Source organism: Hyperolius riggenbachi, chromosome 7 (genome assembly GCF_040937935.1).
Source record: "Hyperolius riggenbachi isolate aHypRig1 chromosome 7, aHypRig1.pri, whole genome shotgun sequence".
Lineage (NCBI taxonomy): Eukaryota > Metazoa > Chordata > Amphibia > Anura > Hyperoliidae > Hyperolius > Hyperolius riggenbachi.
This window is the reverse complement of record NC_090652.1, coordinates 150,673,563-150,698,993: the sequence shown is the minus strand read 5'-3', so window position 1 is coordinate 150,698,993 and position 25,431 is coordinate 150,673,563. Positions and strand designations below refer to the sequence as shown.

At 39.6% G+C, this 25,431-nt stretch overlaps 1 protein-coding gene across 4 annotated transcripts in view; it reads left to right on the top strand.

Moving 5' to 3' along the window:
* Window positions 1-25,431, top strand: part of XYLT1 (xylosyltransferase 1) — a 481,277-nt gene that overhangs the window by 440,482 nt on the left and 15,364 nt on the right. For all 4 annotated transcript variants that reach the window (XM_068244759.1, XM_068244760.1, XM_068244762.1 and 1 more), the window contains exon 10: window positions 15,989-16,322. In XM_068244759.1, coding sequence (XP_068100860.1) covers window positions 15,989-16,322 — 334 coding nt within the window. The remainder of the gene's footprint in view (window positions 1-15,988; window positions 16,323-25,431) is intronic.

The window sequence follows — 25,431 nt, the reverse complement described above, 5'->3', positions numbered from 1 at the left end:
CAATTGAAATGTATTGTGTATAAACTGACAAACGGGGGGCAGCTAGAAGGTGCTAGGGGACAGCAGAAGCTTTAATATGCCCCCGAATGCTTTCCTCACTGCATAAAACTGATTCCCTGATTAGCAGGTTGTGTTTACTACAGTACACTGCACTTTGGACAATAAAGCTGGACATACACTACAAGATTTTTTTCTTGAACAAGTAAATGATCAACATCTCCCTCACACGGATTGTTTACCTGGGCTGCTGCTGTATACAAATTGATTGTGATTGCATATGAATTGGAATACCGTCGCCTTTGATTTTGTATTACTTGACGCAGTGCAAATCTATATGTCTGCCGATTGCACACAGAACAACCCCACCACTCTTACTAGTGCTCACTCCCCTTAGGGATGAATGAGTAAGGCTAGGTTCACATTGAGGAATTGCATTGTGTTCCTTGTGAAAACAGGTTTGCAACTTAAGGGAAAATTGGCGGTAGACATGCAATGCATACTGTGAAGCATACAATCAGTAATAAGTATTCTTTATTTCAGCTGTAAATGCTTGTGTTATTTGGTAACACACTGCATACCTTCAATCTATGCCAACAGTTCCTGAGACCACCGTATAGGCCTGCAGGGAATTAACCGTCCCTGCTTAATACTTCAGGTCCTGCTGGATACTGGATGGTCGTTCGCCTGTAGAATGATAGACTTTCCAGAAAAACTGTGAACCTATTACTTCCAAAGGACTGATAATGAGTAGGATGGAGGCGCTCAATGTGTTCTGCTTTAGTATTTTAAAATATAAATAAAAAAAATAATAATAAAAAGGGAGGTAATCACTTACTTCTCTAGAAGATATAGACACCACTTCAACTGAAAAAAAGTTTTTATTCAAAAAATAATCTGACAACGCGGTTCACTGGGCAGAGCCCGCTTCCTCAGGTCAAAACAAAATGCCAAAACAATAAATAGCTATTTATATGTGTATACAATAGAACATCTACAAATAATGCACATGCACTTTAGTTGCAACATTATGATGTAATTAAGCATAATAATAAGAACTCCACTTGGGATAAAAAATGCATTTAAGTATAAAAAATCACCTATGCTGTGAGGATCAGAATTACCTCTCAGGAGCACATGTAGGGCTTGATTCACTAAGACAAATAGCATGCTTTATCAAAGTTAGCATGCCTTATCAGAGTAACGTAGCAAACTTATGCCTGCTAATTGGCAATGACGAGAGATCCACTCGTCCTGCCCTGAGCCCCTGCGGGTTCATAGCGTTTGCTACGCTGATAAGGCATGATAACTTTGATAAGGCATGCTATTCGTCTTAGTGAATCGAGCCCATAGTCTAATAAAAATGTGATACCTAAATAATAAAATGATTAGCATAACAAAGAATAAAAGTCCCCTCTCCAAAGCATGTAACCTATCATAATAGTTAATTGGCATATCGTTTAGCAAAGCATAGGATGAAAGTTCCCCTCAAAATGTATGTATATATCTCATTTACATAATGGATATTCACCATGCATTCCAAAAACTTAATCTATCATAAATCACTTTCTAAATAGATCATAAATCATAAATCAGTCATCTATTATAAAACCCTAGTAAAAATGGTACATTTAATAAGTTTAAATTTAATAATAACACAACTTCTCCATTTACTAGCCTTTTAGCAAAATCCATGGGTCTCTGTGTAACCCCAAAAAGGTGTAGTCTAATACCACAATATAAGATACTGTAACTTCTATGGAAGCCAGTAAAGATTTGCTGAATAACTCCTGATATCCCCACTGGAGATGCTTTAGTAAATGAGGCTGTTAAAGTGTTTGTAATACCTCAGTATTTGGTATTCTGTACCAGCCTGATATTAATTGGGCACATTCTTTTTCTATCAATGTGGCCAGCATAATAAATGGCAATCGTGATTGGGCAATTAGGAAAGACCAATGTAGAAGTGAGGTTTTTGGTGTGTGTGGCAAATCCCAGACATTAATGTCCCATTAAGGAGATTAATGCTTTGTTAGTGCTGTTTATCAAAGTGTCTGCTGGTTGACTTTTAATTCCCTGAAGTGATAAGTTATCACTGCTATAATTTTTCCGACTTTTTTTTTTCTTTGAGTAGTTTGTGACCATTTGTTCCATTTACAATATCCCATACAGATTATTTGCAGTGCCGTGATATATAGCAATACAATTTTTTGCGGTATTTTCTTCCCATTATTTTAATTATCTGTGTTTTTGTTAATTGTTCAGTCCAATTCTATGAAGGTTTTATGGGTAATTTTTCACAAGCATAGCAATTCAGACTGGGCATGTTGTGAAAAAGTATGTATTCAGTTGCTGCCTTCAGAAAGTAAATGCTGTTCCACAGCATTTATTTTAGTTCCTCAGATGTGCTTATAGCTCAATAGGAAGTATCTCATAGTAACCCCATCACTGAAATATTTAGTTGATGACATTGTTATAAAGTGGATCTGAGCTCAGAATTTCCTCTCTACTCTAAAAGATTACGCACAGTATGAAAACAATCAGTGAAAAAAAATATTTGTTACAATGCACAGAAATCCCAAAAAAGCCCTGAAAATTTACTTGATAAACTTTCAGGGAGCAAAGGAAAGGTTAAAGCATCTGTCTTTCCTGTACAGCTAATGCCGAGGCACTGTAAGTCATGCCTCCTGATTACACACTTCTTACACTCAACTGTAACTAAATAAACATACACAGCTCGGTGCAGTTTATTTCTACAGTATTTCTATGAATGAACACTTTTTAGTCTGTACTTTGCAAGAGCTCTGGTCCACTTTAAGCTAACCAGGGACTCTTCTAGAACCACAGAATGTTCCAGGAACCTGTAGATACCAAAGAAGGTTGAAATGTTGCTTGCTTTGTGAAGTGGGCATGGACATGACTGATTGTGGGTGGGGTCAAGTAAAGAGTAAAACAAAAGTATGTGAACCTATACTACATGCTGTTTCCTCTGTTTATGTGCTGCACTTCCATACTTATACAATCCCCCTCATGGTAGGAGAAAGATATGTACTTGTAAAAATGTAAGTTAGATTCCTCCTTTTTAGTGTTTCCCATTATACTGCACATTAAATAGGTGCCCACCACCATTTGTGTGCACAGCCCCTGGGGGGAATAGCATCCTCTATGTAACTTTTACTACAAGTTTCTTTAATATTAACAGAAAGCAGACCCTGATGTGAGGACAACTTCTATGTTGTGGCTGAGGAGAGTCACGTGATCAGCTGGGAAGCCCCGGGAAGCATAGAGATAGGAAGGGGCAGGGCTAAATCCTCAGAAAAGATAAGCTGATTACAGATAACTGGACACACAGGCCGCTGACTTAAATAAGAAGCATCTTCACTTTGCAGTGTGTAGTAATCCTACTTTATGACTGCAATTCACTAAGCATTGCCACATTCGGTAATGCAGAAATCAAATGATTTTTCCAAGCGTCCTGCTAAACACCAAATTACCTCAATAAAAGTCAATTCAAGATAAGCGCATTTAGAAGAACAAGTAAAAATGTTTGATATTTAAGACCAGCTCTGACCTATCGGTACCTAGCAATTAGCATATGGTAAAATTGACTAAAGCAGAGAGCCAATAGGGAGAGCCTACACCTTCTTCTACTTACCCCATTTGATCCGATGCACTTCCAGGCGGGTCATGAGAACCACAGAGCAGGAGAAATAGACATTCAAATAGGCTTTCTGTATGCCTTTAGCTGTGCAGATCTACAGTATATACTGATATACAGACGAGAGACCTCTAGTGGCATGCATACGCATATAAAGGGATGCAGGAAGCCTTTTACTGTCTAGCAAGCTGTCACAGGACACAGGGAAGCATGCAGACCAGTTGTAGTAGAAGATGCACAGCTTGCTGCAAAGACCTGCTTCACTGGTGAAAAAAATCCAAAGGGTCTGCACACTCCATAAAGATTAACATAGTTTATTCACATAACACACCAGAAATCCATTCCAGTCACCAACGACTGTTTTGGGGCCACGGCAGGTCCTCTTTTCAAGGCATATAACATCATTCTGTTATATGCCTTGACAAAGAGCACCCGCCATGGCCCCGAAATGGTCATTGGTGAATGGAATGGATATCTAGTGTGTTATTTGAATAAACCGCGTTACCTTTTACGGCGTGTACGGGCCCTTTGGATTTTTTCCCTTGAGGACATTTTGGTCCAGCACCTCGAAGAGCCTTGTGGTGTGCAACTCTTTCTCTGACTTGATCCACTGGTGAGACTTCTACATTACAGAGTAGGGCTTTGAATGAAGCAATATTGCTCGGTTAATTACCAAACTATTACCGCATGTGTGGAAATCTTGGTGTGCTTGGAAAAAAAAGTCTGAAATATTGAGTGCAGTATTTTATCAACCTATTTTTTTATTTTTTTTACCAAACAGCCCTTATGCTAGGTACACACCATACAATTTTCTGTTAGATTTTCTCTTAGATTTACCTGCCAGATAGCTTTTTTCCATGTTGTAGGTAAATCTAACAGAAGAATCTAACAAAAAAATTGTATGGTGTGTACCTAGCATTAGTGAATTGAAGCCTAAATAGTGCAGATGTTTCTTTGAGGTGGAAAGTCACTGGTTCTTGGTGAATGTAAAGGCTGACTGGAGATCTTTCCACCAGAATGGCATATCCAGCTACAGGTTTCAGGATGGATCAGTGAAATGACTAATCTATGGAATTAATTCAGCTGATGTTAATGGGTTCAAGAATGATGCTTCCCACTGTAAAGATAAATTGTCAGGTGCCTCATCTGTATTTTGTTTAGCCGTTCCCTTGATCAACAGTGCTTTAATTTATAAGAATGGGTTGACTTTTGTCAGCTGTGTTTCTCAGTAATCCTGAAATTGGGGACTCTGGTCACGTTTTATATGGTGATTTTTCAATTGCCTTCCTTCTAATCTTTTATTCATGCTATTTTATACTGAACTGGTGACAACTGGATTGATTCTTGCCCTGTTCACTACTAAAGGTAGACAGAATTTATTATGCATAACCTTAAAGGGAATGTACAGTGTTTTGTGTGGGTGCTTCTTTTTAATAATTATTTTCAATAATAGATAGTAAATTTTCTTTAATGTGGTATATATGAAATATTACACATAAATATTTCATATTTGCAATTTGCAGCTACCATTGACACTCCCCAGAAAACAGACCATAATATAATCCTCAGTTTATAGTCTTGCAGCACTGAGAGCAGATTAAGTGATTGAATGAGTCATACAGGAACTTCATCCAACTCTCCCAAACAAATAAATGAGACGGAGTTTAATCTCATGTACTCCAGTGTTAAGGTTCCCACTGGTGATATACGGTAATCTTAATTGTACAATCCTACCAAGTGAGTGTAGTAGATGGGTACATTGAGTGAATATACTTTGAAAGGATATTTACAGTAGTCCTTATATTACATAGAAGTAGTAAGATTGTACAATCAAGATTGTATCATTAGTAAGCATCTTTAGCATGGGTGCTTGCAGACTATGTTGGGATTTCTTAAAGTGCACCTCTAGTGTACATAGAAACACTATGGTACTGTACACTAATGAATGAAATTCATAATTACCCGGCACACCATCTGAGTAATAATCTTCACCAGAGTCTGAAATCAGCTGGATTGTAGCATGTAGCTCCGCCTTTTACTCAGAAAGGCATCAGCTTTTTTAAGTATCACATAAAGATATCACATAAAGAAAGGCCGCTGCCATATTGGACAAAGGGCGGAGATACATGCCGTAAATCTAGCTGATTTGGGACTTTAGTGACAATTATTACGGATGGCACTCCAAGTAATTATAATATTTATTTATTACCTCTGTTTTGTATGTGCACTAAGGTGCATTTTAAGCTAAATAAGAACATAGTTTAGATTTTTCTCACCCAAAACTGTAATTTGTGATCATTTCAGGTGAAAATCTACAGTGGGAACAGGTGTGCCCTGTCAGTGGCCTTCTCTTCAGTAACTGGCACAGGCAGAAATGTAGTTTCTTCTGTGGGGCACCTTTTGCTTGTCACCTCATTCAATAATGTATGACTGGATTGACAATGGACAGTGCTAATAAGAAGGCCTAAGGATGACAAGTACTATACAGGAGCTGGCAGCCAGGGATAGGAGGATGAGAAAAAAGCAATACAAATACTAAACAAGCACACAATTCAAACTACCAAGCAGTGTCCAGCATACCCTGCAGCTATTTATCAGTGTATGATCAGTTGTAGCGCAGCTTTCAGCTGGCTGGATTAGGAAGAGTTGTACAGTCTCAGTTCCCACTTGCAATGAGTCTGTTTGGGTCGGAGGGGAGCGGACATTTCAGTGTCTGATCCATTCACATCTGAAGCAGTTGTGTTTCTACCATGGGTTTCTATGGGAAACGCATTCTCTATTTGGTAAAAAATGCAGCAGGTCGGGACTTTGCGTTCCGTTTACTGCAGCGGTAAACCCATTCATTTTTAAATGCAAGTGGAAGGAAACCATATGTTTTACACAGGATTGTTTCCTGCGTTTCTTTGCACTACAGAAAACGTACCCTGCAAGTGGGAACCGGCCCTTAGAAACAACAACAGTACTTTTGCAAACAGTTTTTTTTTTCCAGGATACATACTGTACTTGCTGCAGGGTCCCTTTACGTGTGAATAGGTCCTTAACCTATTTTGGTTCCTGGACGTAGTTTCTACGTCCAGGAACCATGCGCGCTCCCGCGGCCGATCGCGCGCGTAAACGCGCACTCCCAGCCGCGGATTCGGTAGCCACGGAATCAATGTATCGGGCTATGGTGCCCGATCACTGATTCCTCTCCCCCGTTGAAAAAGCGACAGCTTCTCTCGGAAGCTGTGCTTTTTCTGGCTGTTCCCTCCCCGATGCGTCACTCTAAGCGTGTGCTACGCTTAGAGTGACGTCATGTAAACAAACTCATGGCCGCCATCTTGTGGCCAAAAAGTAATACTACACCTGAAATAAAATAAAAATAAAAATTAACACACATTTACATTATAAATCTATTGTTTACCTCCCACCCTCCCAAAACTACCCAAATAAAATGTTTACTATAAAAAAAAAACCATTACAATAAAAAAAAAACATGTAAATATTTACCCAAGGGTCTAAACTTTTTAAATATCAATGTAAAGATGAAATATTTCTATATTTTTTTTATTTTAAACTTGTAAATAGTGATAGATGCAAAATGGAAAAAATGCACCTTTATTTCCAAATAAAATATTGTCGCCATACATTGTGATAGGGACATAATTTTAACGGTGTAATAACCGGGACATATGGGCAAATACAATACGTGAGTTTTAATTATGGAGGCATGTATTATTTTAAAACTATAATGGCTGAAAACTGAGAAATAATGAATTTTTCCATGTTTTTCTTATTCTTCCTGTTAAAATGCATTTACAGTAAAGTGGCTCTTAACAAAATGTACCCCCCAAAGAAAGCCTAAATGGTGGCGGAAAAAACAAGATATAGATCAGTGCATTGTGATAAGTAGTGATAAAGTAATAGGCTAATGAATGGGAGGTGAACATTTCTCACGTGAAAACGACGGAACGCGAATGGGTTAACACTTTAAAAATAGATCACCATATTTTTTATGCATTTAAGCAATTAATATAGAACACATAAAACACATGAAAATGCTTACAGTGCAGTTGTGTTTTTAGCTTAGAAGTGTAAATGAATCTGATTTGTTCATCTCTGCTAAACATTAATAGAAAATACCATTTTAGTTGCCTCAGGTGACGACCTGTTTTCCATATTAACTGTATCATTCTACAAAAGTAATTGCCATCAAATCCAAGTTGGACAGAATAGAATATATGTATTTTGTAGCATTGTGTAGTGTGTATGTCTTGTATTGTGAATGCGTGTGTGAATGCGTGTGTATGCATTGCTGTTTTCTTCGTATTCCTTGCTAATAAAGGAAAGTGCCTTTTGCTAGTGAGCTGCGGATTTCTTGTTTATAATCTCTGAATTTTGCATGGGGCTCGCCTTAGCATGCACCACATATTTCTGGCCCAGGTTAGAGCAGGCCCTTTCCACTTTCATTGTTTATGTATGTTTATTATACAGGCTGGGTTCACATATGACATAACATGAAAAAGTAGTGTTTTTGGTGCGTTTTGCGGATGCTTTTTTGCGCAGATGCGTTTTGCATGCGTTGTATTGTGTTTGCAGTTCGCTAATGTAAAATGCTTATGTGTTTTGTATGCGTTTTTTAATATAAATTTATGTAAATCACTAGGACGACAACAGGACGCGGAAACACATCAGAGATCTTTATTTTTTACTCAAAAACACATGCAAAACACTATGCATATGCGTTACCATAGACTTTCATTATGTGCATTTTGGAAACCAACCTGCACAATATGAAACACTACCAGCGTTTGCAAAATGCATACTGTAAAAAGGCAGTGCAATGCAGCTTCTTCTGCATCCCACAGACTAACATTGCTACATAAAACGCAGCGTTTTACGCTACGCTAGTATTTCTGCTGTGTGTGCACCCAGCCTCCGTGTGTCTGTCTTGTAATGTGTGTTTGTGTATAGTAGAGTGTGTTTGTCTTATAATGTTTGTGTATTGTACAGTGTGTATACGATCACCATGCGCTAGGTAGGCTATCTTTGGAGCTGTGTGTCAGATGAGGGATCCCTATACCCTCAATGATAGACCAAGTTAGACCAAGTTATAAAGTATTACTGACACGCGCTAAGGATCCTCAAAACTCTCAAATTTATTTAATAAACTGATTCACAATCAATCACTCAATCCATTCATTCAAAATCTCGTAAATCAACCACATAAAAAATCCTATCAGAAGGGCCCTTCTAAATCTTCTCAGCTCTCTATGTGCACAAGGTCTGTTAAAAAATCCCTATACAGGGTAAAAATTGACTCCTTAAAAATTGATAGAGAAATGAGCAATTGCATGAAAAAATATATAGCGTCCGCTTGATAGAGCAAACACTGCCGTGTTCCTTCCTATGAATAATAGTCACCGCAAGTGCTAAATGACAGTCCGAGGTTTCTCCCAATGCTGCATATATTATACACTTACAGTTCCGTGGTTAGCATATACGAATGGTACCTGTGTGTTTCCACACATCAATTGGTCAGTGGTCTCCCCGGTTTCACCGCCGTCAGCCCGGGTTCTCCTCTTAGTAGCTGATATGCTCCGCTCGTGCTGGTAACCAAGCGCAGCCTGCGTCACTTCCGGCTGTCAGACTCTGAAGTCCGCTCACTGCTCTTCCGCCCAGCTCACTCCGGCGTGCACTGTTCTCTATGGGTGACGTCACCACTAGGTCTCCTGGATCTTTTTTTCTTTCTTTCAAAGGCGGCCGCTGCGCGCTTTTGCGGTGCGCCTATAATCCTGGATACTTCAGCTTGTTATTGTTCACAAATTGTATAAAGAAACCTCTACGCGTTTCTGCCAATTAACGTTGGCCTTCCTCAGGAGGATTTTGACAATCTATGGCCACCATACTCGTCCATCCATATATACCTTTCCTGTATATTGGTAACTCCTCCCATTCATCAGGTTAGAGGTCACAATGTCTCCTCTTTTCTTTGTTAAAGGAACACACCATTTCTCACATTAGTTATTTCTATTTCACCCTTATAATAGGAATTAACCCTAACCTGTCACCTAAACAATAAAGTATATATATATCTTTCACATACATAGGAATAACATCATAAATCTCACATACTGACCCCTAAAACCTTTTCCATAGTACCCACTCTTCAAATCTCATATATTCAGTGCAGGCAAATACTAAGACTACGTTAATAATAATGGTCATCTCTATCCCACCTTTGTGATCATCCTGGTTTCCATTATTCATTTAAAAAAGGCAAATAACTCCATTTCGCTGTTTAGTCCTCTCGGAACCAATGTATCCAACTGGAAAATCCACTTTGATTCATTCCTCGACATTTTTTCTATATAGTTTCCACCTCTCCCACTTGGTTCCACGATCTCTAGCCCAAAAAATATAGTCCCTCTCACTTTTCCCTCATGGTTTTCTTTATAATGTTTAGAGAGGGGATGTCCCTCATTTTTGTTCTCAATATTATTGAAGTGTTCTCCTACTCTTCTTAAGAGGGATCTCTTGGTTCTACCAACATATCTCTTTTGACAAGGGCATTGTATACAGTAAATGACCCCACAAGTAGTACATGTTATGGGGTCCTGGATTTTAAATTTCATTGAATCTGATGTTTCAATCTCCACTATTCTACCTGGGTTGTTGGTCCTTCTACAGTTTAGGCACATTCCACACCTAACGAATCCTCCCCTCCCCTTTCTCACTTTACCCTTTCTTTCATTGGCTGCTGTTGCTAAGGACAATCCCAAATTTGGTGCTTTTGAAAAAATCATCTTTGGGATGTCAGGTAATTTCTCTCCAATAGTCTTGTCCTGTTTCAGCACATCCCAATGTTTACGTATGATGTTACTGATCTTATTAGATTGGGATGTGTATTGTAGGACAACACTATAGTCCTTGTGATCCCAAGTTGTTTCCGGCCTGCAGCCTAATAAGCTGCTTCGGTCCCTCTGTCTGACAGCCTCATATGACTTCCCCACATGTTCTTCTGGGTATCCTTTTTCCAAGAAACAGTCCACGAGCATCTCCGCCTCCCGATCGTAATCTTCAATATTTGTACAATTGCGTCGGAGCCAATAAACGCAAAAGGGGATGTCGGGGGGGTGGGAAGAGGTGTAAAAAGGAAATAGGGATCAATAGTCAACAAGATGATCCAAAAGGGGAGGGTGTATTCAACCTGAGTAAACGGGAGTTGGGGAAAGATGAAATCCAATTACTGTCAAAGGGGCTTAAATTTGCTCCCAGTAACAAAATTAATAAGTTTGAGTCCTACATAAGTGTAAAGAAATTCATGAGGAAACTCTGTCTTAAGAAATATTTTCTAAAGAATCCCCAACAAAGGGAGATTAGACCCACTGAGTATCTGCATACCTCTCTAAAAAATCCCTCCACCTTTTTCCCGCAAATGGAGTATAGTGACGCAATGACAGCATTTGAAAATTTGGTGGAGAAGGATATTAGACGTATGAAAACCAGTAGATATGGTATGGATAATTTGACTAACATTGAGAGAAAAGTGATGAAGGAATTAAGAAATGACCCCTTGATCACTATACGTCCGGCGGACAAAGGTGGGGGGATTGTGATTCAAGATACGGAGGTGTATCAGGCGGAGGCATATAGACTGTTGAGTGACCCAGAGACCTATCACGTCTTGGGCCACGATCCAACGGTCAACTTCGCCAAACTATTGAAAATTTTATTGGACGAAGGCCTAGATCAGGGAATTCTGAATCCAGGAGAATATGATTTTTTGAACGTAGGATTTCCACGACGCCCCTTGTTTTACCATCTGCCAAAGGTACATAAGGACCAAAAGAACCCCCCAGGCAGACCTATAGTGTCGGGTGTGGACTCTCTGACAGCAAATCTTTCAAGATATGTTGATACATTTTTACAGAAATATGTGAGAAATACTAGAGCTTACATTGAGGACACGAAACACATACTAAATGCCTTGGGGAGTTTGCAATGGGAGGAGGGGTGGATTCTGTGTACCCTGGATGTGACATCATTATATACCATAATTGACCATAAAAGGGGGTTGGAGGCAGTTAGGACCCATCTGGATATGGATGAAAGTATGAACCCAATACAGAGGGATTTCATATTAAAATCCATCCAGTTTATTCTGGAACACAATTACTTCCAGTTTGGGGGTGACTGGTACCTACAGGTAGGTGGGACGGCGATGGGGACCAGGTTCGCGCCAGCCTACGCTAATTTATTCATGTCCCATTGGGAAGACAAATGTATCTATGGGGAGCGGGGTCCTGGCGCGCACCTGGTCCTATGGCGTCGTTTTATCGATGACGTGCTGATGATTTGGAAAGGGGACAGTGTATCATTGCACAGGTTCCTTGAAGATATCAATGTGAATGATTGGAGGATCCAATTCACATCAGATATCAGCAAAAACTCTATCAATTTCCTGGATTTGGAGCTATATATAGAGGGCAATTCCTTGAACACGAGGACATATCATAAACAGGTGGATGTGAACAGTTACATCCTATACACCAGCTGTCACCTCCCACGGTGGCTAAACAACATCCCCAAGGGACAGTTCACGAGACTCCGACGCAATTGTACAAATATTTAACATTACGATCGGGAGGCGGAGATGCTCGTGGACTGTTTCTTGGAAAAAGGATACCCAGAAGAACATGTGGGGAAGTCATATGAGGCTGTCAGACAGAGGGACCGAAGCAGCTTATTAGGCTGCAGGCCGGAAACAACTTGGGATCACAAGGACTATAGTGTTGTCCTACAATACACATCCCAATCTAATAAGATCAGTAACATCATACGTAAACATTGGGATGTGCTGAAACAGGACAAGACTATTGGAGAGAAACTACCTGACATCCCAAAGATGATTTTTTCAAAAGCACCAAATTTGGGATTGTCCTTAGCAACAGCAGCCAATGAAAGAAAGGGTAAAGTGAGAAAGGGGAGGGGAGGATTCGTTAGGTGTGGAATGTGCCTAAACTGTAGAAGGACCAACAACCCAGGTAGAATAGTGGAGATTGAAACATCAGATTCAATGAAATTTAAAATCCAGGACCCCATAACATGTACTACTTGTGGGGTCATTTACTGTATACAATGCCCTTGTCAAAAGAGATATGTTGGTAGAACCAAGAGATCCCTCTTAAGAAGAGTAGGAGAACACTTCAATAATATTGAGAACAAAAATGAGGGACATCCCCTCTCTAAACATTATAAAGAAAACCATGAGGGAAAAGTGAGAGGGACTATATTTTTTGGGCTAGAGATCGTGGAACCAAGTGGGAGAGGTGGAAACTATATAGAAAAAATGTCGAGGAATGAATCAAAGTGGATTTTCCAGTTGGATACATTGGTTCCGAGAGGACTAAACAGCGAAATGGAGTTATTTGCCTTTTTTAAATGAATAATGGAAACCAGGATGATCACAAAGGTGGGATAGAGAAGACCATTATTATTAACGTAGTCTTAGTATTTGCCTGCACTGAATATATGAGATTTGAAGAGTGGGTACTATGGAAAAGGTTTTAGGGGTCAGTATGTGAGATTTATGATGTTATTCCTATGTATGTGAAAGATATATATATACTTTATTGTTTAGGTGACAGGTTAGGGTTAATTCCTATTATAAGGGTGAAATAGAAATAACTAATGTGAGAAATGGTGTGTTCCTTTAACAAAGAAAAGAGGAGACATTGTGACCTCTAACCTGATGAATGGGAGGAGTTACCAATATACAGGAAAGGTATATATGGATGGACGAGTATGGTGGCCATAGATTGTCAAAATCCTCCTGAGGAAGGCCAACGTTAATTGGCAGAAACGCGTAGAGGTTTCTTTATACAATTTGTGAACAATAACAAGCTGAAGTATCCAGGATTATAGGCGCACCGCAAAAGCGCGCAGCGGCCGCCTTTGAAAGAAAGAAAAAAAGATCCAGGAGACCTAGTGGTGACGTCACCCATAGAGAACAGTGCACGCCGGAGTGAGCTGGGCGGAAGAGCAGTGAGCGGACTTCAGAGTCTGACAGCCGGAAGTGACGCAGGCTGCGCTTGGTTACCAGCACGAGCGGAGCATATCAGCTACTAAGAGGAGAACCCGGGCTGACGGCGGTGAAACCGGGGAGACCACTGACCAATTGATGTGTGGAAACACACAGGTACCATTCGTATATGCTAACCACGGAACTGTAAGTGTATATTATATGCAGCATTGGGAGAAACCTCGGACTGTCATTTAGCACTTGCGGTGACTATTATTCATAGGAAGGAACACGGCAGTGTTTGCTCTATCAAGCGGACGCTATATATTTTTTCATGCAATTGCTCATTTCTCTATCAATTTTTAAGGAGTCAATTTTTACCCTGTATAGGGATTTTTTAACAGACCTTGTGCACATAGAGAGCTGAGAAGATTTAGAAGGGCCCTTCTGATAGGATTTTTTATGTGGTTGATTTACGAGATTTTGAATGAATGGATTGAGTGATTGATTGTGAATCAGTTTATTAAATAAATTTGAGAGTTTTGAGGATCCTTAGCGCATGTCAGTAATACTTTATTGTACAGTGTGCCTGTCTTGTAATGTGTATGTTTGTGTATTATACAGTGTGTCTGTCTTGTAATGTGTGTTTGTGTTTTGTACAGTGTGTCTGCCTTGCAATGTGTATGTTTGTGTATTGTACAGTGTGCCTGTCTTTTAGTGTGTGTGTGTATGTTTATTGTACAGACTGTCTGTCACTATTGTAATGTGTATGTGTGTATTGTACAGTGTCTGTCTTGTAATGTATGCATATTGTACAGTGTGTCTGTCACTATTTTAATGTTTATGTATGTGTATTGTACATAGTGTCGGTCATGTGTATGCGTTGTACAGTGTGTGTCTTGTAGTGTTTATGTATGTATATTGAGTAATGTATCATGTATGTGTTTTAAATTGTGTATGTATGTACAGATATAAACATATATTTTGCATTGTATGTCTTGTAGTGTGTACATATGTGTGGTGAGTATTGTGAATGCATTTGTATTGTGTGATGTGTGCGTCTTCTAGTGTGTGTGTTTGTGTATTGTAAGTTTTGTAGTGTGTATACATTTTTTCTGAGTATTGTGCATGTATATGCATTGTGCAATCTGCGTGGCTTGTAATGTTTATGTAAGCATGTTGAGTAGTGTGTATGTATGTCTATTGCAAAGGGTGCGTTTCTTATAATGTCTAGGTGTGTGTGTGTTTGTGTGCACACGCGTGTGGTCTTTCAATAATTAGAAGAGCCAGATACATTGCGGTACAGACAACCTAATGTATTCTACTGTACATGTTGACTTGTTTAATCAATGCTAGTCAAGGTTAAATCTCATCAAAACATTACATCTAATGACAGTTTGCATCTAACAATATGTAGTCCACACCATAGCATTTACCGTTGGGACCATGAGTGTTTGTGTGCTATACATCAGTTCTCACATTTCCATTTCCTTACCCTCCATTATCAAATTAGCCGCAAGACTCAGTCATAAAAGAGTGGTGTGTGAGTCTCTCTATGGGAGATGCATGTACTGGTGACTGACAAGGACACACACTTGGAAACATGTTGCTATAAAAAGTATTTTCGTATTTACAAGTTTGTGCATACCCCCTTATCCGAGCTTTATTCTAATTGATGGTTCATTGGTGCAGGTATACAGGGAGTTCTCTTCGTGCCAGGACTGTGTTGTAGAAACTTGTAAGAAATTCAAATTTTGTTTAACTTAAATTCCCACTTAAAAGAATGTAGGCATAAATCTGTTTTGCGTGGCTTATAGCTGTGTTTCCTATTCCTCCTCAGCTGGTGCTTGCCACCTATATGTTGTAGGGACTAGACTGTGAGCCCCTCTGATAGACAGTTAGTGACAAGACAATATACTCTGTACAGCGCTGCGTAATATGTCAGCGCTATATAAATACTTAAATAAATAAAGACTGCAGACTGCTGACTGGTCACATGACCACAGCTTCCTTCACTATTACGCTCCTGAAACCATAGCTTAGGCATCTCAAATAATAAAACACTATTTGTTGGACTGATTTTTTCTGCATATTCAGTAGAAAAGCAAAAACAATATCTCATAGTTATAAACTGGTATAATTCATTTTTTGTTATCAATAAACAGACAGAAGTAAAATGTGTTATCTTATGGCTGGAGCTCCTTAAACGTGAATGCTATTTCAACGTCTGCACCTTATGAATAATTGAAAGTTTAGCACACTGATCATCCATTTACTTTAAGTTGTGGGAATTAGTTATTATATTACATTTGCTGCTCTTTCCATTTCAGGCAGGAACTGAGTGGGATGCCAAAGAAAGGATATTCCGTAATTTCGGTGGTGTCATGGGACCTATGGAGGAGCCCATTGCAATGCAGAAGTGGGGAAAAGGACCCAATATTACTGTTACCGTTGTGTGGATTGATCCCGTTAACGTTATTGCTGCTACATATGACATTTTAATTGAATCCACTGCAGAGTTTACTCATTACAAGCCTCCCCTGAACTTGCCTCTCAGACCGGGGATCTGGACTATCCGAGTACTCCATCACTGGGTCCCGGTAGCGGAAACAAGATTTTTAATATCTCCGTTGACTTTTTCAAACAGACAACCAATAAAGAGTGGTAAGTACCCCATTATCATTTTTATGTAAATATTCTCCAGATATTATATCTAAAGATTCACATTGAAAACCTAACATTATAGTGAAATATGAAGAGCGTGAGCTGACATGACAGTCTGTGTTTATACTTGTTAAAGTTTATACAACTTAACATTCACTTTAGCAGCATATTATACATTATAAAGATTTTGGCAAATCTTACTGTAGCAGCTTATCTGTCTTTTGCCATCCTTCTTCTTTGAGAGAGCAGAGGTAAGAGCTCTCAGCTACGGTGACAAAATTGTAGCTGACATTATCTCTGCACACTCAAAATAAAATTTCAGCCTCCTTGCATCCCCCTTATATTTGTAAAATAAACGCTCAGCATCCTTGCACAGCCTTACAGTTGTCAAATAAAACTCATCATGCTTGCACCCCCACTTACTGTTGTCAAATAAAGCTCAGCCTCCTTGCACCCCCTTACTGTTGTCAAATAAAGCTCAGCCTCCTTGCACCCCCTTACTGTTTTCAAATAAAACTCAGCCTCCTTGCAACCCCCTTACTGTTGTCAAATACAACTCAGCCTCCTTGCACCCCCTTACTGTTTTCAAATAAAACTCAGCCTCCTTGCACCCCCTTACTGTTGTCAAATACAACTCAGCCTCCTTTCACCCCCTTACTGTTGTAAAATTAAAGATGGCCACTAATGATACAATTTTCTGAAGGGTTGTTTATGAACGATTCTTCGACTGAACGATCAGAAACGACTGTTTGCAACCACTAATGGACAAAAATCTCCTAACCAATCCGAATAGCATCCTTGCACCCATCTACAGTTGTAAAATAAAAATTCAGCCTCCTTGCACCCCCAGATCTGAGAGGGATCTCTCTAATGGCCACATTGACCAGTGTATTGCCAGCTTTAGAGTTGTATAAGAAAAATCTAGCCTCCTTTCCTCTCTTTAGAATTGCAAAATACAAATGTAGTACTTGCATCCCCTTAGATGTGCACTCTCCCTGTCCATGTTAGTTTGCTTTAGTCAGCAACATCCATTAAAATTCCCCTGTAGAGATCTTCATATGCAAATTACAAGTCTTTAAATATCCATAACATTATTTACATATAGCATCCCCAGTGATATGTAAACCTTGTGATGGCTATATAAGGCATTGGCATTGACATAAGATTTTCAAAGTGATTCAATAAGAGGACTTTAAATGGAAAGTGCATCTCAACCCTAAGGGCCCATTCACATTAGCATATTGCAAAACGTTAGTGTTTTTGCTAGCGTTTTGCTCTGGCGTTGTTTGGCAATTAACGCAGAAAAATCACCATTCACACCTGGTGATTTTTTAGCAATCGCGTTTTGCGCTTCTATAGCACTGAAATGTGATCGCCGGGAAATCGCCTGAAGATTGTGCGGGCTACGCCTTTGCATTTAGCGTTTTTGGGCGATTTGCGGCGATTAGCACAAATCACCGAAATGAGAACGGGCCCACAGACTTTAATTACCTAGCGATTTGAAAAACGCTAACGTTTGAGCATTTTGCCGAAATCGCCGGCAAAACGCTCAAGTGTGAATGGGCCCTAAAGCCTGCTAAACGCTTTAAACTTCTGTCACAACAATGATCTGTACAGATCATTCCAGGTGGCAGTTTTGTAATAAGAAATTGTAATTGCTGTACAGATATTTGGTCAGTTATTTTTACTTTTTTAAATCCTGTTGACATAGCTTTTAGGAGTCATAGTTTTTTATCATTTGGAACGTCTCTGAATTCATGGCTGACTGAAATCGAAAGTGATTTTTAACAACATTAGATTCAAAACAGCTAGTCTATATTATATAAGTACTAGACCTTAGGCCCGTTACAATAACGGGCGCTAGACCTTGCTCGCTACGCCCCTCACAACCTTGTAACCTCCGCCAACGCAACATCGCCCTCACGTTCAGCATGCATGCGCACGCCTGCTACGCATACACTTACACAACACAACGACCGTGACACGCACGCATGCCGCAATGCGCGCGCACACACCCGCCCCCCTGCACCCGTCCTCCTAGTCCGCCCACGTGCCACGCAGCGCGCTGGCCTAAACGCAGGGACACAGGAGGACACCGGAACACAGGCAGATTATTATATAGGATGTTTTAAGAAAAGTGCAGTTACACCTGAAATCATCAATAACAAGTTCTTCAGTGTGCATATATTGAAGAATACAAGGGGTTATATGTTGGCTGCCTCTGCAGAATTTGCTATTTACTCCTGTAGAGCGATTATTAGGAAATGTCTGACAGCCTATTCTGCGTATAGCCAGATGACTGTGCTGGACTCTCCTGCCTGAGTCTCCAGCTGGAAAATCTTAGCATACGGACCTGGAAATGTGGAAGACGTGTTGCTGTAAGAAGAAGTTATCTTGCCAATAAAATATCATTGTTATAAACGTGTTGAAGAACTGCCTTAAAAAAGCAGATCTAGAAGTTAACGCAATCTTGAAGTATACCTTTGCTTTGCAAACTCTGCACATGATGATAAAGCACGCAAACAGTGGGTGTCTTCAGTGAAATTGTATAATAAAATACTTTTTTTGTGGCAGCTGTATCTACTGCAATATACCATGCTAATTAATACCTGGGGCAGTAAGCTGGCATAGTGGTTAGCAGTCTTGCCTTGCAGCACTAGGATTCTGTTTTTACATTCGAGTCAATGGAGTTTGCATGTTTTGCCTGTATTTATGAGGGTTTTCCCCAGATATTGTGGTTTCCTCTCACTCCTCATCAGGATGAGGGCTGGAAATTTTGGCTTGTGAGCTGCAAGCCTATAAATATTGCCTATGGATTGCAAATTAGAATTAGGCCCCAGTCAGCCTTCTGTGAAAATGAATACACAGAGAAAGGGTTAGGTCTGCATAATCTCCTGTTTTATTCAGGTACATAAAATCCTTTATATGGAGTTTAGGTCATGTGACATGAGTACAAGTACATTTGCTTTATCAAAGAAACTTAGTTGGGAGTTATAACTATATGTGTTGTGTACTTGGGATAGCCTTCTTTGCAAAAAGGTTTCAGGCGTTGCATACCTTACCCAAGGGGTGGGTGCATAACCTGGGGTGCCAAGCCAATTCACCCAATAGTCAGTCAATCATATGTAAATCCAGATTAGCACACCAACTTGTAAATGCAGTATTCTGTTTATTGCATCATCAGCACATGCTTGACAATTGTTTCGGGGCCATGGAGGGTCCCCTTCTTCAGAGAGGTTTCTAATTACACAGGAACAGGAAACAAGTGGTTACTAGCATTAAATAAGAGGTATAAAAGAAGTTCTTTGGTCATACAAACAGGCAAGAAGTGATAAGCAAACTTGATATTGCACATCTGTTCAGTTGACCTCTTATAAATATTTTCATTTTGATAAAACCATTTAATATAAAAATTGTATATTTTCTGAACACATCCAAAAACAAACTGGCAGGGTAATTGCCTTCACTCCAGACTGGAACAAGGTAGGCCGTTGTTGTGAGATTAAACTATGACTATCGTACTATCTGAGCATGCCCCAAGTTTGCTGCTGCACATTACAGACTTTCAAGTGCTTAGAGTCTTATAGAAGGAAGGTGCTATGTAACTGTTAGTTACTCAGTAGTAGTGCTAAGTAAGGATGATCAATGAGATGCAAATAATGTCTTCTTATTTTCAAATTTCATTTTAATGTTATGCACCTTAACCATTTCAGCCCGCTGGGATTTTTCACCTCATGCATCAGAGCAATTTTCACCTCCCATTCATTCGCTAATAACTTTATCACTACTTATCACAATTTATTGATCTATATCTTGTTTTTTCCACCACTAATTAGGCTTTCTTTGGGTGGTACATTTTGCTAAGAATTATTTTTTTATAAATGCATTTTAACAGGATTAATAAGAAAAAATGGAAAAAATTCATGATTTCTCAGTTTTCGGCCATTATAGCTTTAAAATAATCCACACTACCATAATTAAAACCATGTATTTTATGTGCCCGTTTGTCTCGGTTATGACACCACTTAAATTTTATCCCTATCACAATGTATGGCGCCAATATTTTATTCGGAAATAAAGGTGCATTTTTTCCGTTTTGCGTCCATCACTATTTACAAGTTTATCATTTTAAAAATGTTCATAGTATACCCCCTTCAAATGCATATTTAATAAATTCAGACCCATTGGTAACTATTTATGTCTTTTTTTTTTATTGTAATTTTTTTTTCCATTAAAAATTGTATTTGGGTAATATTTTGGTGTGGGAAATAAACAGTTAATTTTTAATGTTATTATATGTGTAAATTGTAATGCAAAAAAATATGTAGATGTAGTTTTACTATTTGGCCACAAGATGCCACCTTGAATTTTTTTCCCTACTTGTGCTTCTCGCTAAGCGGAAGCACAAGAGGGATGCACAAAAATCATTTGTGGAGTGATCGGCTTCTTTTTTTTTTAGACTTCTAATTTTGTCTTATTACATTTATGCCAGTCTCTGGAAGTACTGGAGTTCAGGACCAGATTTCTCCAAAGACCTCCTGAGCCATGGCCAAGGGCAGTTGCTGCCTAACTGGAAAAGTTGAACATAGAAGAGGGAGACTGCTTCACTTAAAAAATGCAAATAGGGTGAGGGTGGGGTGGTTGTATTAGTTGTTGTACATGGAAGATGGGGCTTGAGCACATAAAAGCTGCACATGAAGTTGCAAATAGATGGGGGGTTGTTACTAGGGATGGCCAAAGAAATGCAAATCTTCATCATTCAGGATAATGTAAATGTATGCAGCTTGAAAATGGAGCAATTGAACTCTGGCAAGGTGGAATTGGATTGGTCCATGTTCAATCTGCATACATTTGCATACATATTTACATAATCAGGTATAAACGTAGAATGATTTACATCTTATTGACTATCCCTAGTTAATTGTATCCAATGGTTTTGCTATAACTATGTCACACTACTTACAATTTTTAAAAGGACACTTGAACTGAGAGGGGTATGGAGGCTGCCAAATTTATTCCCTTTTAAAGCATAGCGGTTGCTTGGTAATTTGGCCGCAGTAGTATCTAGATCACACACCTGAAATAAGCATGCGACTGACAATTGAAGCTTGTTCAGGGTCTATGACAAAAACATTTTAGAGGCAGACGATCAACAGGGCTGCCAGGCAACTGGTATTGTTTAAAAGGAAATAAATATGGCAGCCACCGTGTCACTCTCACTTCAGGTGTCCTTTAACTGCTAGAGTTGTATTATATTATTACTTCATAGCTGGCTACAGTACACAGCTGTGCAGCTACAAGGCATTGCTAATGGCAGTAACATCAGCTGAAAATTTGTGGCTGCTACAAGTCTGTGTGTGAGTTACACAACCCCAAGCTAAAGTATAGTAACTCGTAGGAACAAATCAGCATTCTTTCAATGGTCTGACTTAAGTAAATTGAATTATGCTTAGCTGCTATGGGCTACTGAACTTTGTGTATCATAACTACTTTTTGTTCTACTTTACCGAATAAGCACATAAAAGCCATTTGATGAGTGATCTCATGACTCAGACCGTTTCTTGCTCCATAATATAGTTGATATATTTCAACTGCTGATAATGGAAGTACACAGGCTTCGCAGGATCTAAGAAAAAGAGATTAAAATGAAATGGAAAATGAATAAAACCCATAATGTGCCTGGCATTAAAGTAAGACTCTTGGCAATACACAACATCTAGTACTAAATAAGCCATAATAACCGCTACTTATTCGTATGTCCGTTTTGGAAGCAGTGCTTGGCAGGCAAGGAGCTGTTTCCGATTTCATACTGCAATATCCCAAATGGCTGTCTCTGACACAAATGTTACTGTGTATTGTGTGGACAAAACTAGTCATTGCAGATTGAGGAGCCTGATTCAGTGCTGAACACACCTATCCGCTGCAATGCATGCTGGTGGAAAACAAGAAATGCCAAGCTTATATAGCCTACATTTTATAAAATAAGTGTTCATTAACACTCAAAAATTAATCTCTTCTGGACCACGTGTAGTTAAATTTACACCAAATCTGTAGATGCTTAAAGGACAACTATCACAAAAAATGTAATATATAAAATACATATACGAATGTACATTTCTCCCAGAGTAAGATGCACTATAAATTTATTTATTTTTCTTTGTTACTGTCACTCACAGTATGATGTGAAAATCTGGAAGATATCAACTTTTGTGCTTGTCCATCTCACCATGGTGGATGATGAGTTCTTTTTTCATTTACAGAAGCACTTACTGTACTGGGGAAGCTGTCTGACATCCTTATGTAGATCCTTTCCAGGAAGTGCTTTTGTAAAGAATAAAGGTAATACTGAGGATCCCCCATGCAAAGAAGGATTAGTGCAAAATCTGTCAGCTTTTTACTACCTACTGCAAGTGACAGCAACATAGGAAAAAAAGTAATTTATAGTGCATTTTACTCTGGCAGTATGTATGTATTTTAAATTTTACAATTTTCCATGATAGTGGTCCTTTAATCCTAACATAGAGTAGATTTATCTACACCTTCTTGTGCTCCCACTGCACCGCATGCAACGCCACTATCTCAGTTGTCATAAGACAGTGGAGTTCACTGTACTGATCAGGAGCCTGTTTCATTGGCTCCTGACCCTCCGATCACTTTGAGCCAACTTGGTCAAACTCCGTCATGTCTGAAGAGCTTAAACAGCCAAGAAACAGTGAGAGACAGCTTAAGATAAAGTTTTACTGCAGGAAACTTCAAAGGATCATTAGTTATTGCTTCTTTTACAGCTTAAATGGCAAAATGTGGATTCTATACTGCAGCTATGACAGTATCAGGCAATGTTATAAATAAAGCTATGTAACTGAAAATAAAAATATGATACTTTATTCTTTGCTACTAATGTTATTTTAATTATCCGTACTACACATACAATTCATTAACCCATAAGTTTATTTTCACTTGAGATTTACTTTAACCTCTTGACCTTGCTAATTGAAATCTATACCCTGTTTGAGACCTGTTATCCTTGCCTGTAGATTTTAACTACCGCTCTGCATGCTCCCGCCAAACGCGTCGTTCTCCCGGCGCTGCAGCCCACTCGCGTTCTGCTGTCGGTATGACAGTAGAGCTCTGTGAGGCGGTGAGGAGACAATTTCATTGGCTCCTGACCCTGGGATCACTGTGATTGGCTGTTATCAACTCCCAGTGATCACAGGGTCTGACCAGCTCACAGAGCGAGTGGGCTTTAGTGACAGGAGAGCGGCACAAATGGTGAGAGAGACGGGTCCATGTAAGATGATGTCTGTGAGCCTATTTTTCTGACCAAAGAGTATCTGGACCATACACTGCGTGTCCAGATGGGTTTAAGGGGGTTTCCATGTTGTTAATTCAGAGGTTAAAGGGACTAAGAGCTTAATAATTAAAAATATTTTATACATACCTGGGGCTTCCTCCAGCCCCATCTGCTCCGACCGCTCCCACGCCACCGTCCTCCTCAGCACGCAGCTTTGGTAACCAAGCCCCGTCACTGACGTCAGTTGCGGCCAGCTACGCAGGAGAAGTGTGCCCTCTATGTATCTCTCCAGCGGCTGCTGGAGAGATAGGCAAACAGCGCACTTCCCATAAGTTAGACTGGCGCCGACTGACAGAAGTGTAGGGACCCAGTTCCCGAAGCTGCGGGCAGCAAAGGACGGCGGTGTGGGAGCGATCCAAGCGGATGGGGCTGGAGGAAGCCCCAGGTATGCATAAAATCTTTTTAATTTTCAAGCTCTGGTACACTTTAAAGTATGATAAAATACATAAACACTTCCTACCTCTACCTTCTGCCCTAAAGATGAACATCAGGTAAATAAAGGTGCATACTCTGTACATTGGATTGCAGGTTTGTTTTTTTGGTGTTTTTTTTGGGGGGGGGGGGGGCTGAAAGTGTGGGGGGGGGGGGTTGTCAATGCCTGGGGGGAGCTTGTCCACAGGTATATGTGGTATGTTTTCTCACTACTGGGTGTCCTTTGTTTTAAACTAGCCTAGTAAGCATGATCTATCATGTAATAGGGTAGAGCAGTAGATATGCAAATAATCTTGGAAATTATCTATGCTCTCATTACATTGCTTAGTTCAGTACTAGAGTAGTGCAGATGTACCAAGGAGATATTCTTTACTTGGAAATGACTTTGCCTCACAAAGAAAGAGTTTCACGATTTTCTTTTTTAAATTTTCCTCTGCGTGACTCCATTCAGTTGCATATGGATAACATTTAATTTTAACTTACAGGCTAGATTTCTAATTTTTTTTTAATTTAATCAGACTTATTTTGTGTACTGCAAGCATATTTGGGCCACTGCTGTGAGCTAATGCAGTACTAATCTTCCTTAACAGGAGCACCAGCTGGCAAATATTTTATAATAACAATAGATTTAAAGGCTTTTCCTTTTGTTCTTGCACTTTCTTATATTTAATTCAAACTGTTAGTGTGTTTCAGTTTTATAGTTGGCCATGCCACAGAAATATTAGGAAATGGTAGCTAAGGATGACCTCATAGTCTGAGTGTGCCAGCCAGGACTTAGCCTGCTCCAGCCTGCAAAACTGTCTAACCAAAACATTATTCCAAATCAAAGATTGAAAACATTGTCCATACATACATCGGTGATCCTGCTATACACAAATATCTGTTGTCTGAAATTTGTCAACCATACTGTTTCCTGGAATTAATAAATTGGTGCAACTTTCCATCACTCAGCATGCTGTGGTCTAAACAGTCACCTCGTTAAAGTAGCAATTTAAAAAAAAGCTGACTACTTTTTTTTAAGGGCAAAAGCGGCAGTCAGGTGTGAGAGGGGAGAGACATGGCCAAGCTGCTGCTAACTGCCCCTCTCAAATCGGTGGGGGGCTCTCTCCAAGTGAACACTCAGCTGCTCAGTTCGATGGAAGTGTGTGGTGCAACAGAAGGGGCGAGGGCAAGACAGACTATTTTAGAGATGTTTAAAAGTACATTGCAGCCATATTTCTCCATTGCACTAGGACAGGGGTGCCCACACTTTTTCGGCTCGCGAGCTACTTTTAAAATCGCCAAGACCATGAGATCTACCAACTCCCCCACAGTGTCAGGACCCTC